Here is a 15,732-nt window from a genome sequence, read left to right as displayed (position 1 = left end):
GTCCCTTGCCAGCGAAGTTTTTCACAGCAATTTTGTAGGATTTATGAAATTGTGTTTTTCACGTTTTGTTTGAAAAATGCTCCCAATTAACTTTGAGATTCTTTTGCGTGAACAAATGTTTATAACTGCTGTTACAGAAATAATGTGGAGATGTTGGCGTTGGACTGGGGTAAACACAGTAAGAAGTTTAACAACACCAGGTTAAAGTATTGTTGTGTAAAGTAGTGTAAAGTGTAAAGTAAAGTAGTGTTGGACTTTAACCTGGTGTTGTTAAACTTCTTACTGTGTTACAGAAATAACCACGCTTTAACGATTGCCGAGGATAAAAATCTGCAGTCATTTGGGGGAAGGGGTTCATAACACAATCCATGGACTGCGATTTTGAGGGATGTATTTAAAATCTGATAAACTGCCCTCTATGTAACCCTGCTGCAACACCGTTATGCTCTCTTTAGCACAGATTTTAATATTTGTGAAGACATACATATACTTGTGAAAGGGAGATTTAAATCCAATCCCGACTTTATTGTAAATATTTAGAGGGAGAGAACTTTCTCCTGTGATAATTGTAAACAGTCTCTTCTTAACACTGATTTATGTTAATGTTAAAACTCATCTACTGCTATAGTTTGGCATCACTGTAATCAAATCAGGTGATCGTGCAAGTATGAATCTTTCAGGTGGAGTCTTACATTTATGCTATTTACCTATATAAAATGTATTCAAAAAAGGAGTTCCTACATCACAATGGACAAAAAAAGCACTTCATTTGTTATAAAGTAGTTTGAGACATCCTGAGGCTATAAAAGGTACAATATAAGCTCTTTCTTTTCATTCAATGTCCCAAAACCCAAATGACATCAATGATGAAACCTCAATATTCTATTAAAGACTATCCTGGTAGCATGCTGGGCTTTTGTGTTTTTGTCCTGATAATGAATTGGATTGTCATTATGGGATGAAATTGCTTTCACTGATAATTGTAACAAACACAAATTCATTTGTGCATTATTTTAGTACATTTGATAATTCATTTAAAATAATTTGTATAATCAGAAACAATGAAGTAACACGAGGAACTCCATACAACTGTAATAACATGATAAGTACAAATATTTGGACAGTCATAGAGGTTTACAGCATGGAAACAGGCCCTTCGGCCCAACTTGTCCATGCAGCCCTTTTTTTAAACCCCTAAGCTACTCCCAATTGCCCACATTTGGCCCATATCCCTCTATGCCCATTTTACCCACGTAACTGACTAAATGCTTTTTAAAAGACAAGTTGTACCCACCTCTACTACTACCTCTGGCAGCTTGTTCCAGATACTCACCACCCTCTGTGTGGAAAAATTGCCCCTCTGGGCACTTTTATATCTCTCCCCTCTCACCTTAAACCTATGCCCTCTAGTTTTAGACTCCCCTACCTTTGGGAAAAGATATTGACTATCTAGCTGATCTGTGCCCCACATTATTTTATAGACCTCGATAAGATCACTCCTCAGCCTTCTACGCTCCAAAGAAAAAAGTCCCAGGCTATCCAGCCTCTCCTTATAACTCAAACCATCAAGTCCCGATAGCATCCTAGTAAATCTTTTCTGCACTCTTTCTAGTTTAATAATATCCTTTCTATAATAGGGTGACCAGAATTGCACACACTATTTATTCCAAGTGTGACCTTACCAATGTCTTGTACAACTTCAACAAGACGTCCCAACTCCTGTATTCAATGTTCTGACCAATGAAACCAAGCATGCTGAATGCCTTCTTCGTCACTCTGTCCACCTGTGACTCCATTTTCAAGGAGCTATGAACATGTACGCCTCGATCTCTTTGTTATGTAACTCTCCCCAACGCCCTAGCATTAACTGAGTAAGTGCTGCCCTGGTTCAGTCTACCAAAATGCATCACCTCACTTTATCTAAATTTATCTAAATTAAACTCCATCTGCCATTCGTCAGCCCACTGGTCCAATTGATCAAGATCCCGTTGCAATCGGAGATAATTTTCTTCACTGTCCACTATTCCCACCAATCTTGGTGTCATCTGCAAACTTACTAACCATGCCTCCTATACTCTCATCCAAATCATTAATATGAATGATAAATAACAGTGGACCCAACACTGATCCCTGGTCACAGGCCTCCAGTTTGAAAAACAACCCTCTGCAACCACCCCCTGGCTTCTGTCAAGAAGCCAATTTTGTATCCATTTAGATACCTCACCCTGGATCCTGTGAGATTTAACCTTATGCAACAACCTACCATGCGGTACCTTGTCAAAGGCCTTGCTAAAGTCCATGTAGACAACATCAACTGCACTGCCCTCTTCTACCTTCTTGGTTACCCCTTCAAAAAACTCAATCAAATTTGTGAGACATAATTTTCCACTCACAAAGCCATGCTGACTGTCCCTAATCAATCCTTGCGTCTCTAAATGCCTGTAGATCCTGTCTCTCAAAATACCTTCCAACAACTTACCCACCACGGATGTGAGGCTCACTGGCCTGTAGTTTCCAGGCTTTTCCCTGCAGTCCTTTTTAAACAAAGGCACAACATTTGCCACCCTCCAATCTTCAGACACCTCACCCGTGACTATCGATGATTCAAATATCTGTGCTAGGAGACCCGCAATTTCCTCCCTAGCCTCCCACAATGTCCTGGGATACACTTCATCAGGTCCCGGGGATTTATCTATCTTGATGCACTTTAAGACATCCAGTACCTCTTTCTCTGTAATATGTACACTCCTCAAGACATCAATATTTATGTCCCCAAGTTCCCTAACATCCATGTTTTTCTCAACAGTAAATACTGATGAGAAATATTCATTTAGGATCTCACCCATCTCTAATGCATCCGCACGCACATAGGTGACTTTGTTGATCCTTAAGAGGCCCTATTCTCTCCCTTGTTACTCTTTTGCCCTTTGTGTATTTGCATTTTTATTTCTTTTGGTGATCAATATTGAAAGATTGGGAACAATTTTTACTTTTGTCATTTGCCTAAAATGAGTGATTTTGGATCTGTTGCCCATTTTACACCTCTTTCAGAAATTCAGGAGAGAGGTGTAACTGGTGGTGAACTGTGATTGTCCATTTTACACCATTGCCATAAATTAATTTCACTGAATCTTGTGACTTATTTTGGTACTTTGCCACAGCCTTGTTGCTATTGAAATTACAGATGATGCCAAATTGTGTCACATAGCAAGTAGATTGAGTTATATTTTCTGTTTTAAATGTTAAAATAAGTTACTGCCATTAACATACTAAGGATTAACCCTAACTGCCAACTTTCTTGAGATCATCCAGGATCCACAACAAAACTGTATGATGTTAATTGGAACTAACTTCAGCTGCCAGAATGCTTATTAGGTTGTCACAAAAGTTCAGAGTGGCTTCCCATTGCTTCCAGTTGGAACGAGACGCATGGCTTTGGGCCCAATGCTCCCGGTGTTCTGACGGTCTTTGGTGTTCCCCAGATGAGCGTGCTGTGGGCCCTGTTTCACTCATGCCTTAGTTTGCCCACATATACATGTACAGGCAAAGGGGGGATGTCAGGATGGCGCAGCAGGCGAGGTTCGCACCAGGATTTTCCACCAAGGCAGGAAAAGTTGCCACTCAGCGCCTGCTCTGCCAGCGCCATAATCCTGGGAAGCCTGGGAAGACACCTCCCGTGGCTGCAGGAGTAGGCCCACTCCCGAGGGGCCCTTTTGTGCAATTACAAATGGACATTATACAATAGCCTAAATGTATGGGATACAGCAATGTGCTTGCTGTTGTATGTTTGTTTTCACGATGGGTAGAAGCCTACCCAACTAGGAGAAATGATGCTGTGACTGTGGATAAATATAGATTAGAGAATGCACACCTAGATTTGGTATTCCAGGAGTCCTCTCTAATGACAATAGCCCTCATTTTACGGAAAAAGTAATTAAGGAACTGTCGAAAGCAGTACATGCAAACATCACTTGTTCTGCCCTGATCATCCACAGTCCACAGAAAGGCAGAACATGTTACTAAAGAATAAGATAGCCAAATTGTATGGAGAAACAGGATTGAAATGGCCTGAGGCCCTACCTTTAGCCCTCATGACCATGTACTCCCATCCCAATCGTACCATCTCTCTGTCACCTTATGAGATAGTAATGGGATGCCCCATGCGCTTACCTGTCTCCCCTGTTAAGCAGATGGATATCCACTCCAGGGATGAAGGGATGTTGGATTATTGCATACCATTAACTAACTCCCTCAAAAGTTTGCATTCCCAGGTCACTGAGGCACAGAAGAGGGTTAAACACTGAAGGATGCCACCGATACCAGCCGAGAGACTTTGGCTTCGTGAAGACCTTCCAGAGAAAGAATTGCCTAGAGCCTCATTGGAAGGGCCTCTGTGGATCCACGCCACTCAAAGCAAGAAAGTGTCGCCCATGGAAAAAGGAACTTAAATAAGGACATGATGTTGTTTCAAATGTGGACTCTTTTATTGTTATTAGTTGTACTACCCTTTGCAGGGGTATGGATTAACAATTCTGCAGTTTGAAGGATGCAGACTGTCACTTCACAGGGCAACCAAATCCAATGTTGGATCTGTACTCACCTCTGCCACCCCTGCCTCATCGGAGATGCACTTTCTGGCCCTCCCTTCAGACTCTGCATGGTCCACGGATAACATGGTGATCCTTATCCATCATGCGTCTACTTGGAGGCAACAGCCCACCCCTGTGATTATGTCTTAGACGAAATGATGCCCGCTGTAGCATTCAGGTTGGAGATTTGCCATTGTGTTCTTGTACCTACCTTGCTGGTTATGACTGCCAGAAAGCCCGATCCCGCTTCCACGATCTGTCTGGCCCCTTGACATTCTTTTTGGAGTGCAAGGGTAATGAGTCCTCATGTATCTCACAGGACCCCATATCTGAGGTCAACCTCACATACTCCGATCGGAGTAGATGTGATTGCCAGCAATCTTATAACCTCACCGTCAATTGGGCCGGCACCTGCACCATAACCCACATTGTCCCTTAGGTCTTTGGGGTCAAATAGCTATCCATCCACTCCTTCCACAACCAGCTAGGATTCATGAGGCATCAGAAATGGTCAGTTCCAAACCCACTAGTCACCCATAACACTGGCTTCCACTAGTTTGTCTGAGCCCTCCTCCCAGGTCTTGGTGTCACAGAAGTGAAAAAGGCCATTATTAATATTTCTGCTACTATGGGACTAATTGAGAATAGTACTATAGACGCCATTCAGGGCCTGCAGTCGGAGATTCAGTCCCTTTCTAAGGTGGTGCTTCAGAACCGCATGGCCCTTGATCAGTTGCAAATGGCACAAGGGGGAGTATGTGCGGCTGTCAATGAGACATGCTGCTTCTATGTCAATGAGGATCATAGGACTGAGACCGATGTGCATACCAATCAGGAGCAGATACGCCTCCTGCACTCAATTGCTTAGGAAAAGCCCTTTGACTGGTGGGGTTGGCCCCCTCACATTGTTGGTGGTTTGGAAGCTTTCTCAAGATTCTTCTCAAATACCTTGTTGTGGGCCTGGCCTTGCTCATTGTCCTGTATGCAGTTATCCAACGTGTCTCTTGCTACATCCGTTCTATTTGCTGCCCTCATGGTCCTATCCATAGCCCAGTCCCCATCTCCTCCTGACCTATGAATCAGCCAAGGAAGAATTTAGAAAGCTAATGTGCATAGAGCTCGTGGAGGGCCCAGATTGTTGTCCTTAAAGGACAAAAACGGGGGAAGTGTGGAAGTTAGGTTACAAACAATTGTGAAAATTAAAGTTCCATAATTGTCAAAAAACTCTGTAAAGTAATGGAAAATGATTATTAGTCAAACAAGGCCTTCAGTCAGGCCAGCAGTAAGGCCAACATTGACATATTCAGGATAAGCGAGTATATCTAAAACCTTGTTCCATAAACACTGCATTCCAGGCTAGGACAACAGGATGAAAACAAAGAACAAGTTACCATGACAATTACCAAACAGCAAGATGTGGGGACATATTATGCTAATGAAGGATTGTTTTCTATTGGATAAGAAAGGGCAAAAGGCTCTGCTATGATTGGTGGATATGTATGCCAATGAAGGATTAGAAAAAATTACTTGTTTCTCATTGGTGTAATTAACTATAACTGCTAAATTTTCTGCATGAATCAACAGAACACCCGGCAATAATTTGCTTGCCTCGTGTTCTCACGTATGCACAAGTTATTAAAGCTTGGAAATAGAGTATTCTGGGTTTAAGTGTTATTTGTACCCAGGTTGACTGCAGTTTAAGTGTTATTTGTACCCAAAGCTGATGACAGTATGCTTCAATGTGGGTGGCATGATTGAAAACTTTGCAGATGACACAAAAAATGGCCGTGTGGTTGATAGTGAAGAGGATAGCTGTCAACTCCAGAATGATATCTATGGTTTGTTTCAGTGGGAGTAAAGAGGATAGCTTTGAACCATAGAATTCATACAATGCAGAAGGAGGCCATTCGGTCCATTGAGTCTGCACTGATCTCTGAAGGACTATCTTAGTCAGGCCCCCTCACCATGACTCCCCATATTTCCATTGCTAAGCCACCTAACCTACACATCTTGCGACACTAAGGGATAATTTTACCATGACCACTCCACTCATCTTGAAACTGGAGGAGGAAACCAGAGTACTTGGAGAAAACCTATGCAAACACAGGGAGAACGTGCAAACTCCACACAGACGATCACCCAAGGCCAGAATTGAGCCAGGGTCCCTGGCGCTGTGAGGCAGCATTGCTAACCACTGTGCCACTGTGCTGTTGACTCCAGAATGATGTCAATGGGTGAGTAGCAATGTTGAGTGGGTGGAAAAGTGGTAAATGGAACTCAATCTGGAAAAGTGTGAGGTAATACATTTGGGGAGGACAAACAGAACAAGGGAATACTCAATAAATGGGAAGATATTGAGAAGGATTGAGGAAACAAAAGACCATGGAGTACATGTCCACAGAGCTTTGAAGATGGACAGGACAGGTGGACCAGGTGGTCAAAAATCATATGGAATGTTTTCCTTTATTGGACAAGGTATTGAATACAAAAGCAGGGATGTAATGATGGAGCTGTACAAAATGTTGGTTAGGCCACAGCTGAAATTCTGTGTATAGTTCTGGTCATTGCATTACAGGAAAGACATAATTGCTCTGGAGCGAGTACAGAGGAGATTTACAAGAGTGTTGCCAGGGCTTGAGAATTGCAGCTATGAGGAAAGATTGGATAGGATAGGATTGTTTTCCTTAGAACAGAGGAGGCTAAGGGGTGACCTATTTGAAGTACATAAAATTATGAGGGGCCTTGACAGTGTAGACAGGAAAAACTTGTTTCCCCCGAGCTGAGGAATCAATTACCAAGGGGCATAGATTTAAAGTGATTGGTAGGAGGATTAGAGGGGACATGAGGAAAAATATTTTCACCCAGAGGGTGGTGCTCATCTGGAATTCACTGTCTAAGTTGTTGGCTGAGGCTATAATGCTCATCTCATCTAAAGGCACCTGGATCTGCAACTGAAGTGCTGGAACCTGAAAGGCTGCAGACCAGGTTCTGAAAAGTAGGATTACAATGAGCAGCTAGTTTCTTTTTTAAAGGACGGTTCTGGCCACTCTGCCATGGAACGCTCCAAGTTATTAGACCGTTCCATACCACATGTCCCTCATAGATAACTTTATACAGAAATATACCTTTGACCACAAGTTCATCAGGCAGTGATCTGCAGGTAATGCCCTAGAGGCCCTACAGGAAAAGAAGATGGTGAATCCTGTGGATTTTCCCTGATGAGACTGTCAAGACCATTAGGCAGAATGTTTCATCTAGCATGGCTGGTGGTGAGAGAGACCCTGCCTGTCAGATACTTCCTACATGCCCATAGTCTCACCCCCATCTGCTCGTTGCCCTCAAGGTGACTGTGGTGGGAAAGAGACAATTGCCCACCGCCTTGTGGAATGTGCCTTTACAAAGACGATTTGGAGAGAGATGAGGTTGTTTTGTCAAGTTCATTCCGAGCAGCTCTGTGACGTAGGACTCTGTGCTTTACAGGCTGTTCCCAGAAATGCATACTGAGACAAACATCAACTGTTTCTGAAGGCTCATCACCTCAGTGAAAGACACACTTTGGTCTGCCCAAAGTTTGTTGATCTTCTAGTGTAAAGAATTGTCCCCGACCGAAAGTTGCCGACTGGCATTTTCCAAAGCCCAGGACTATATGCTGAGGGATGCACTAAAGCTTGGGGCAGAAGCCGCAGAGACGCAATGGGGAAAGGTCACTGTCTAAGACCTTCCAGCCATAGTGAACTGAGGGGAGCAGGACTCCTTCACTGAACGCATACAGTGAATATTACAGTTATATTGAAACTTCGGCGTGCAATCTGTTCTATGCAGACAATTTTTAAATACCTTTATTTGTGAGGACCATTTGAAATGTCTGTGATGTTTCTTTGACTGCATTGAAGCACCTCAGAGTGTAACTTGATTTATGTAAAGAATCTGAATATTATTGCATTTTGTGTGATGGCCATTTTGGAATGTTTGTAATGTTCTTTTAGGTATTCTATGAATAAAGTCTAATTATTTCTCAGCCTTTGCTAAGATCAAGTGTCAGGCCAAGAGCAATGCCTTCTCTTGTCATTTTGAATCTTGTTTGTATCTCTTGTGGGGACCATGAATTGGATTCAATTTGAATTTGAATTGGTTTTTGGAGGAAGCAAGAAGTTGGATTCAGGGTTTGCCCACTCTGGTTTTGTAACTTTAAGAATGGAGTTAAACTTTAAAAACAATCTGTTTCAAGGTGGGCAAGTCCCTCCATAAGAAATAGGCATTTCGGAAATGAGCATGTAATCAACATAAGCCAACAAATAATTAAATTGCATTGTTTATTCCAAAGTTATCAACATTAACAAACATTAAGTATGTAATTGATTAATTAGAACAATAATAATAATTATGGTGCACTGATTTACATCAAAAATGTACAATTTATATGTGACACCTTTAGAATAAAATGGAAGTATTTACAATTAGAACTGTAGAATCAGTTTGAATCAGCTTTGCTTCGCAATCACGCTGCAGTTATGGTGTGAATGTAGCCGTAATCTGGAGTTAGGGTTCATTGTGAATGTAGCCATAATCTGAAGTTAGGGCTTGGCTGGACACCAGAATGAAGTGGAATGAAACTTTCTGAAGGAAAAGGTCTTGCTCCTCTTCTGTTTGGAGTCCATTCAGACCTTAACGCTCAATCTTGCACAGGTTTAATGTCAATCTGAAGCTGCAACTCTTTTTACTCCAAAGCTAAACTCATAGTGTAAATGGATCCTGAGAGCCAGCAGCACCGCACTTTGAGCTAAAAACCATTACAAGTACTTTGTACATCATGGACATGCATGTGATTTGAGATGATCTGTTAAACTATGCAAGTTTTAGTTACATAATTATCAGGGCATCATATAATCTGGAGCAAAATTTCCCTAAACATTTCTATACTCCTCCCTATTAAATAAATTACATATTTTTATTATTAAATCTTTAAATATATTCGCAAGTTAAAAAGGTTCAGGAAAAAACAAGTGGGAAACAGCAAGAGGCTGAAACTCCTGAGGTCAGAAAAAGTGCAACTTGAGAAAACTGTCCATATTTTCAATGGAACCCAGAATTGCTAGTTTTTAAAATTACAGTCAAAGGGCAGTCGAGACTTCCACTTTTCCCCCACTCAGGTTCACAGTTAGTTTTGGGGTTATAGTCAGGTGTGTTCTAAATTCACAAACCCTTGAGGCCAAACAGAAGGCATGCCTGTTGAGAATAGAGATGCGGCTCAATTTTGACATTCGGGTGGCAAATTGGCAGAATTCACTGGCCTCCCACCCATTACAGTTGCAAAAAGGCGGCCTTGAATTTTATGGCTCCAATCTCATTTAATTTGAATTGGGGAACCAAGGGGCAGTAAATGGGTGATTAGATGCAGCTTACTGGCTACAGACTGGGCAGTATCAAGCTAGGGCAGGTGGCAGGCAGGTAAGTTTGAATGTGAAAGGAGTTCCAAAGCCAACAGCAGCCCAAATTTAATTGAAATTATTGTTGCTTGAGCTGCTTCACTCATGGAATTATCAGCAAATGCACAGCTTCCTCCTAAAAAGGCAATCAAGATCCTATGTACAGACATTATAGAACCTCAAAGTGCATCTGATGATAGGCCTCAGTTGAAATTTCAGCGGATCACCATTGTTAAAGGGATGAGGCCATCACCTATCCCACCCAGGAAATGTGGAGATTGGGAGAAAATGCACAGTAACTATCTGGGGAGCAATCTCAAGTCGTGGAATTTTTTCCTTCAAACAGATAAGAGTAGGAGCAGGTAAGGACAAAAGGCAGTCCCAACAAAACCAGACAATTTATTCTTGCTCATACCATGAAAAGCCATTGAGCTTTGCAACGTAGCTCCACAACTAAGTTAGAATGCACAACAGATGATTCTACTCAAGGAACTTCCAAAATGAAGAGAAACGGATGATAGCTTTCCTCTCAAGTGACCAATAACTTTTATTCCCCAAGAATGGCATTATGGGCCTCTGAACGGCCCCAGAAGTGAAAAGGATAATGTCTCTCTGAAAAAAATTACCTTGTGGCTGGCTGCAGCCTCTTTGTTCCCTGCAGTGATAATCTTTTTAACTAGCTGCATCTCACAGGGTACCACTCAATTTCACCTCCCCCCCACCCCCCACCCCCCACCCCACATCATGAGTACAAGTGCACCTTGGTAAGTGTGGGTTGCTGTCCTAAACATTAAAATTATGCTCCTTCCCCACCCCTGATCCACTAATCCCAGAAATTTGGTCAGATGCCACAGAGCTAACTTGACGGTGGAGGGAAGTCATGCCCCATTGCAGTAGTGGACTGTAATACCAACATTTCCTGCCTCAAGATTTCAGGAGCTTGAATCCTTGTAAATGTCACCTGTCAAATATGAAAACCTATGATCAACTCACTGATTAATATTTAAACATTAGTGAAAGGAAGTTGATACATTTCACTGCAAATACGAAGTTAAAGTGGAACAATCCCTCACTCCTTCAAGGTTCTCAACTGTGTCAACAATAGCTTCTATTTTGTCCTGCTCCAACACGTATGAAGCATTATTTTGGAATTTGTTGAGCAGTGATTCCCTAGACAGTGGGTTTCTCCAATGTCCATAAAAGGTGCCACATTTTCCCCTGAGCACATCTCTGTTCTTCAAGACCAGAACCACTTCTCCATACATCTTCTCAAAACTGGCCACATTATCTTCCGGATGTTGAAGCTCCACTTTGTTAAGTAACTCCAGGAGATCATCTCGTTGGAGTTTACTTTCACTGAATGATTCAATATTCACATCGCCATCCAACAGTGCAGAGCAGGCATTAAACTGGAAAGAATGGCGAGCCTCGTGCTCTGTCTCTGGAAATGGTCTGTTGATGTATCGGGAAATGGGGACACGTAAAATTATTCTGTCAATCATAGAGGGTGAAAAGGCACCATCATTAGCAGCTGCCAACTGCCTAACTGAGACAGCAGCATCTACTATCCAGTGCATGCCCAGATGAGCAGGAAAGCGCTTGAAAGCAATATCTTGCTCCTCAAGCAGAAAATGGGTCTGCTCAAATGGGGCAATCTTCTGAGGTTCGTAATCACCATAGAATGCAGAAAATCCAAAGCAGCCTAAGGTCTTGTCTAGAATTGTCACATTTCCCTCCATTCCTTTAGAAGCCAGGAGAGCTGCCTCAAAGCCCAGTCTTGTGGCATTGCCAATATGGATGGGTTTTGCCTGAGTGGCTGCATTGGCCATTGGTGCCCCTGAGAGTGAAGCTGCAATAGCTAAGGCATTAATACATTGATTGGCATTCAGTGATAGTAATTTGGCTATCGCTGCAGCACTGCCCATTGTCCCAACCACACTGGGAGGGTGAAATCTGTTAAAACAAACAAAAAGATATTCAAACAACTGATCCTTTTTGCTTATTCCTTTGTATTACAGTAACACTTTTATCCAACAGAATTAATAGTTTTATTCAGATTAGTATTTCTATAAAGTGCTTTTTTACAGGTCAGATCCTTTGCTACAGCTTTCAAGTAACCTCACTATTCACCAAACAATTATTTACATAAATTCTCTTAATGAATTGCCATTGAGTTCTACCCAGATGCTAAAATGCATTCTCTAGGGTGTTGTATGTTCTTTTATTACCTGGATTTGTGTTATAAATAATAGTGAAGCTATTAATGAGTAAATAAGACAGCAATTTTGAGTTTCCGCAGAGAAATTGGGGAGTTTTTAGAAATTAATTTACAGGACATGTATTGTCCTCCATTTCAGAGGCCATCTGAAAGTCAACCACATTGCTGTGGATCTGAAGTCACATGTAGGCCAGGCCAAGTAAGGGTGGCAGATTTCCTTCTCTCAAGGTCATCAGTGAACCAGATGGGTTTTTATAACAATCAACAATGGGTTCATGGTCATCCTTAAATTTTTAATTCCAGATTTTGATTGAATTCAAACTTCACCACATGCCATGCCAGGATTTGAGCCTGGGTCCCATAGATCTTGTACTGGGTCCCTGGATTGCTAGTTCAGTGATAATATCACTGCTCCACTCCTTCCCCGAAGCCACTACTTGATTTATTCTGCTCCTCCATGACCTTTGCTATACCAGACATGGCACTCAAATACATGAAGGTCATAAAGTTACGATACTTATCCATGAGTTACCCAGTAAACACACCAGGTAAGGGTTAAAGTATGCCCATTCCAATCTAAGTGGTTTTTAACCAGTATGGTAAGCCTTAAGTCTGGGGGAGTTGGTAGTGTAGTGATAATGGTACTGGACTGGTAATTCAGAGGCTCAGGCTAATGCTCTTGGGACATGGGTTCAAATTGCACCACACCAGCAGATGGAATTTAAATTCAATTAATAAATCTGGAATATGAGGCTAATGTCCCATTTGGTTCACTAATATCCTTTAGGAAATCTGACATTCCTACCTGGTCTGGCCTACAAGTGACTCCAGACCCACAGCAATATGGCTGATTCTTAACTGCCTTCAGATCATGGAACATCAAGGATGGGCAAGAAATGTTGGTCTTGCCAGGGACACCCATGAAGGAATGTGGGGAAAAAATCATCAAACAAACAATCTCTCTGGCCTCTTATGATGGCAAGTCTTTCGAAAGTCAATTGTTGTTGAAGATTTTTTCTTTCTCTTCTACCCTTTTATTTCCTTTTTTTGTTATTTTGCTTTCTGTAAATGATCCTACATCAAATTAAATTTTCCACTTTATGCTTTCTGTTTTAGACTCTGCTTATCACAAGAGAGAGTTTTCAATTTGATTGAAAGTTGAGATAAAAAGTTGCTTGTACTATTCTCAGATCCCCTACAGGGGGTGCCACACTTTTATTTTCTATCCGCCAGCTGTTCTAATGCAAAAGGTCTCAAAACATCCCGCAGTCAGGGTTAAACTTAGTGAATAGCTATCATCATTCGTTCGCTAGTGGCCGCAAAATCTGGCCCTCGTTGGTGCAGCGATGTTCCGGAGTTGAGTGTCGGCATCTTACCTTTTCGGGATATTGTTCGCCTCTTGGGAGAACCGCATGAGCCTGCCCTGTATTTCAATGCCCACATTAAAAGCCAGCAGCAAGTCAAGGCCACTGGGTTTAGCGTTTGCAGGCAACATCTGGGCAGCAGCTAGCAGAGCAGGCAGGACAGCCCCCGAGGGGTGAGTGGCAGGGTGCCAGGTATCATCGAAATCCATCGAGTGGGCCTGAAGATGAAGAAAATGTAACACTCATATTAACTCTATGGGAACAGGAAAAGTCCCTGGAGGTAAGGAGAGTTGTATCATTATTTATATCTCTGTTATTTGTCTGGTTGGTGAAGCTCAGCGCAAGTACAAATTGAGTACAAAATATCTTACCGCGACTCCATTGGCGAAAGCAGCCAGAGTGGGAGAAAGTTTTAACCCTTTGCGTCCATACACCGAGCTGATTGGATCTTGTGCAAACATTTGCTGTTGGAAATAAGGAAGGGGAAGAGGTTAGAGAATTAGGGCTTGTGTGGATTACTTTAAGAAATGGCTTGTGCGGAGTCAGTTGGCTCAGAGATGATCAGAGTGTGAGCGGTGTGTGTCCTGACTGATGGGCAATTACTGGCTTGTGTACACCCGCGCCGCCAGTCCGTGTCTCAGTGAAACCGATTGAATAACAACATCCAGAGGTGTGAAACAGGTTGCAGCTTCGCTATCTCTCCATTTTCACATATTCTCAGATCGATCACACAAATTTTGAGTACCAGCTTGAAACGGTCTCCCAGTCGCTTTCACATTGCGGTGAATGTTAGTTATACTTAAAGCAGTGATTTCACTGTGTGACTCTGACAGATATTAATGTAGAAATCTCAATGCCTTATAATGTGGAGTCCTCCTTCAGCACAGTGACTATTTTTCTGTCTGAGATTCTTTGTTCATATGCAGGTAAGGTGGATTGGCATGTGCCCAGAGATGTGTAGGTAAGGTGGATTGGCATGTGCCCAGAGATGTATAGGTGAGGTGGATTGGCATGTGCCCAGAGATGTGTAGGTAAGGTGGATTGGCATGTGCCCTGAGATGTATAGGTGAGGTGGATTGGTATGTGCCCAGAGATGTGTAAGTAAGGTGGATTGGCATGGGTAAATTGCCCCTTAATGTCCCAATGTGTAGACTAGACATGGTAAGTGTGCGGGGTTATGGGGATAGGGCCTGGGTAAGATGCTCTGTCAGTGTATCGGTCAGAGTCGGTACAGATTCGATGGGCTGAATAGCCTCCTTCTGCAAATTCTATAAATTACCTGACAGTAACTGAGACAGATATCGAAAACGTGGCTGGTGCTGCCCAGGATTCCGACTCCGATGTTATCCAGGATCATGCGTTTACTCCTGTGTAAAACTGTGTCTGAGAGATGGTCAGCCTGGACTCTCGAGATAAATGAGCCGAAGCTGCTCGTTACCGTCTCTTTCAAATCCGGTGCCTCGGAAACTAACAGAGAAACAAAGATCGTAGTTAGAAAAACAGCGCATGTGATGGGTTCGTTTATTTAAAACACGTTAAATTAAAATTTCTTATTTAAACCGTTGTACTTTACAAAACTGCAACAGAAACCCCCTCAATTCCCCAACCAATGTGAGCGCCCTCATATGTTAAAGATGGAATATAGAAACAGATCTAATCTTCCTTAGGTTTGATTCGAAAACCGAGATTTGGGCTGAAATTAGATGACCTATTTACCATGACTTTAGTCACATCACCTGCAATTAAATCGTTCAGAATAGGACTTTTTTGTAAACCGTTGTACATCTGAACGGATTTAGACTAAACAGAATTACTGGGACACCGCACAGTGCTAAATGTCGCTCTTCTACACCTGAGCCAAGAAAGGAACAGCCATCATTTCATTTTAATTTCACATCAGACCGAAATCAGGCAGCAAAATGTTTACCTTCGCGGGAAACGCTGTGGTACAGACGCTTTCCAACTGAAAAATAAGGCTGGACTTTCTGAAAAGGGACAACGAGTCAGTATTAGCAATCAATTTTCAAAAATACCTTTAAAACAACTGCAACAAAATACAAATGACAGAAAGGGTTTTTTCCCCCAAAGTTACCAAAATAGCTACCTGCAGCTTGGAAAACATTCTGATGTTTTTC

The 15,732-nt window shown here is 42.2% G+C and overlaps 1 protein-coding gene across 1 annotated transcript; it reads right to left on the bottom strand.

The window, feature by feature from the left end:
• Positions 1-10,734: 10,734 nt before the first annotated feature.
• irg1l (immunoresponsive gene 1, like) lies at positions 10,735-15,732 on the bottom strand. Its single transcript, XM_078210367.1, has 6 exons — positions 15,702-15,732; positions 15,525-15,582; positions 14,877-15,064; positions 13,969-14,061; positions 13,610-13,815; positions 10,735-11,968 (listed from the first exon to the last, which is right to left on the bottom strand). The coding sequence occupies exons 1-6, from the start codon at positions 15,717-15,719 to the stop codon at positions 11,050-11,052; spliced, it is 1,482 nt and encodes a 493-aa protein (XP_078066493.1). The 5' UTR covers positions 15,720-15,732; the 3' UTR covers positions 10,735-11,049.

This window comes from Mustelus asterias, chromosome 4 (assembly GCF_964213995.1).
Source record: "Mustelus asterias chromosome 4, sMusAst1.hap1.1, whole genome shotgun sequence".
In the NCBI taxonomy this organism is placed as follows: Eukaryota; Metazoa; Chordata; class Chondrichthyes; order Carcharhiniformes; family Triakidae; genus Mustelus; species Mustelus asterias.
Note: the sequence above shows the minus strand (reverse complement) of the source record. Positions and strands in the feature narration are given on the sequence as shown.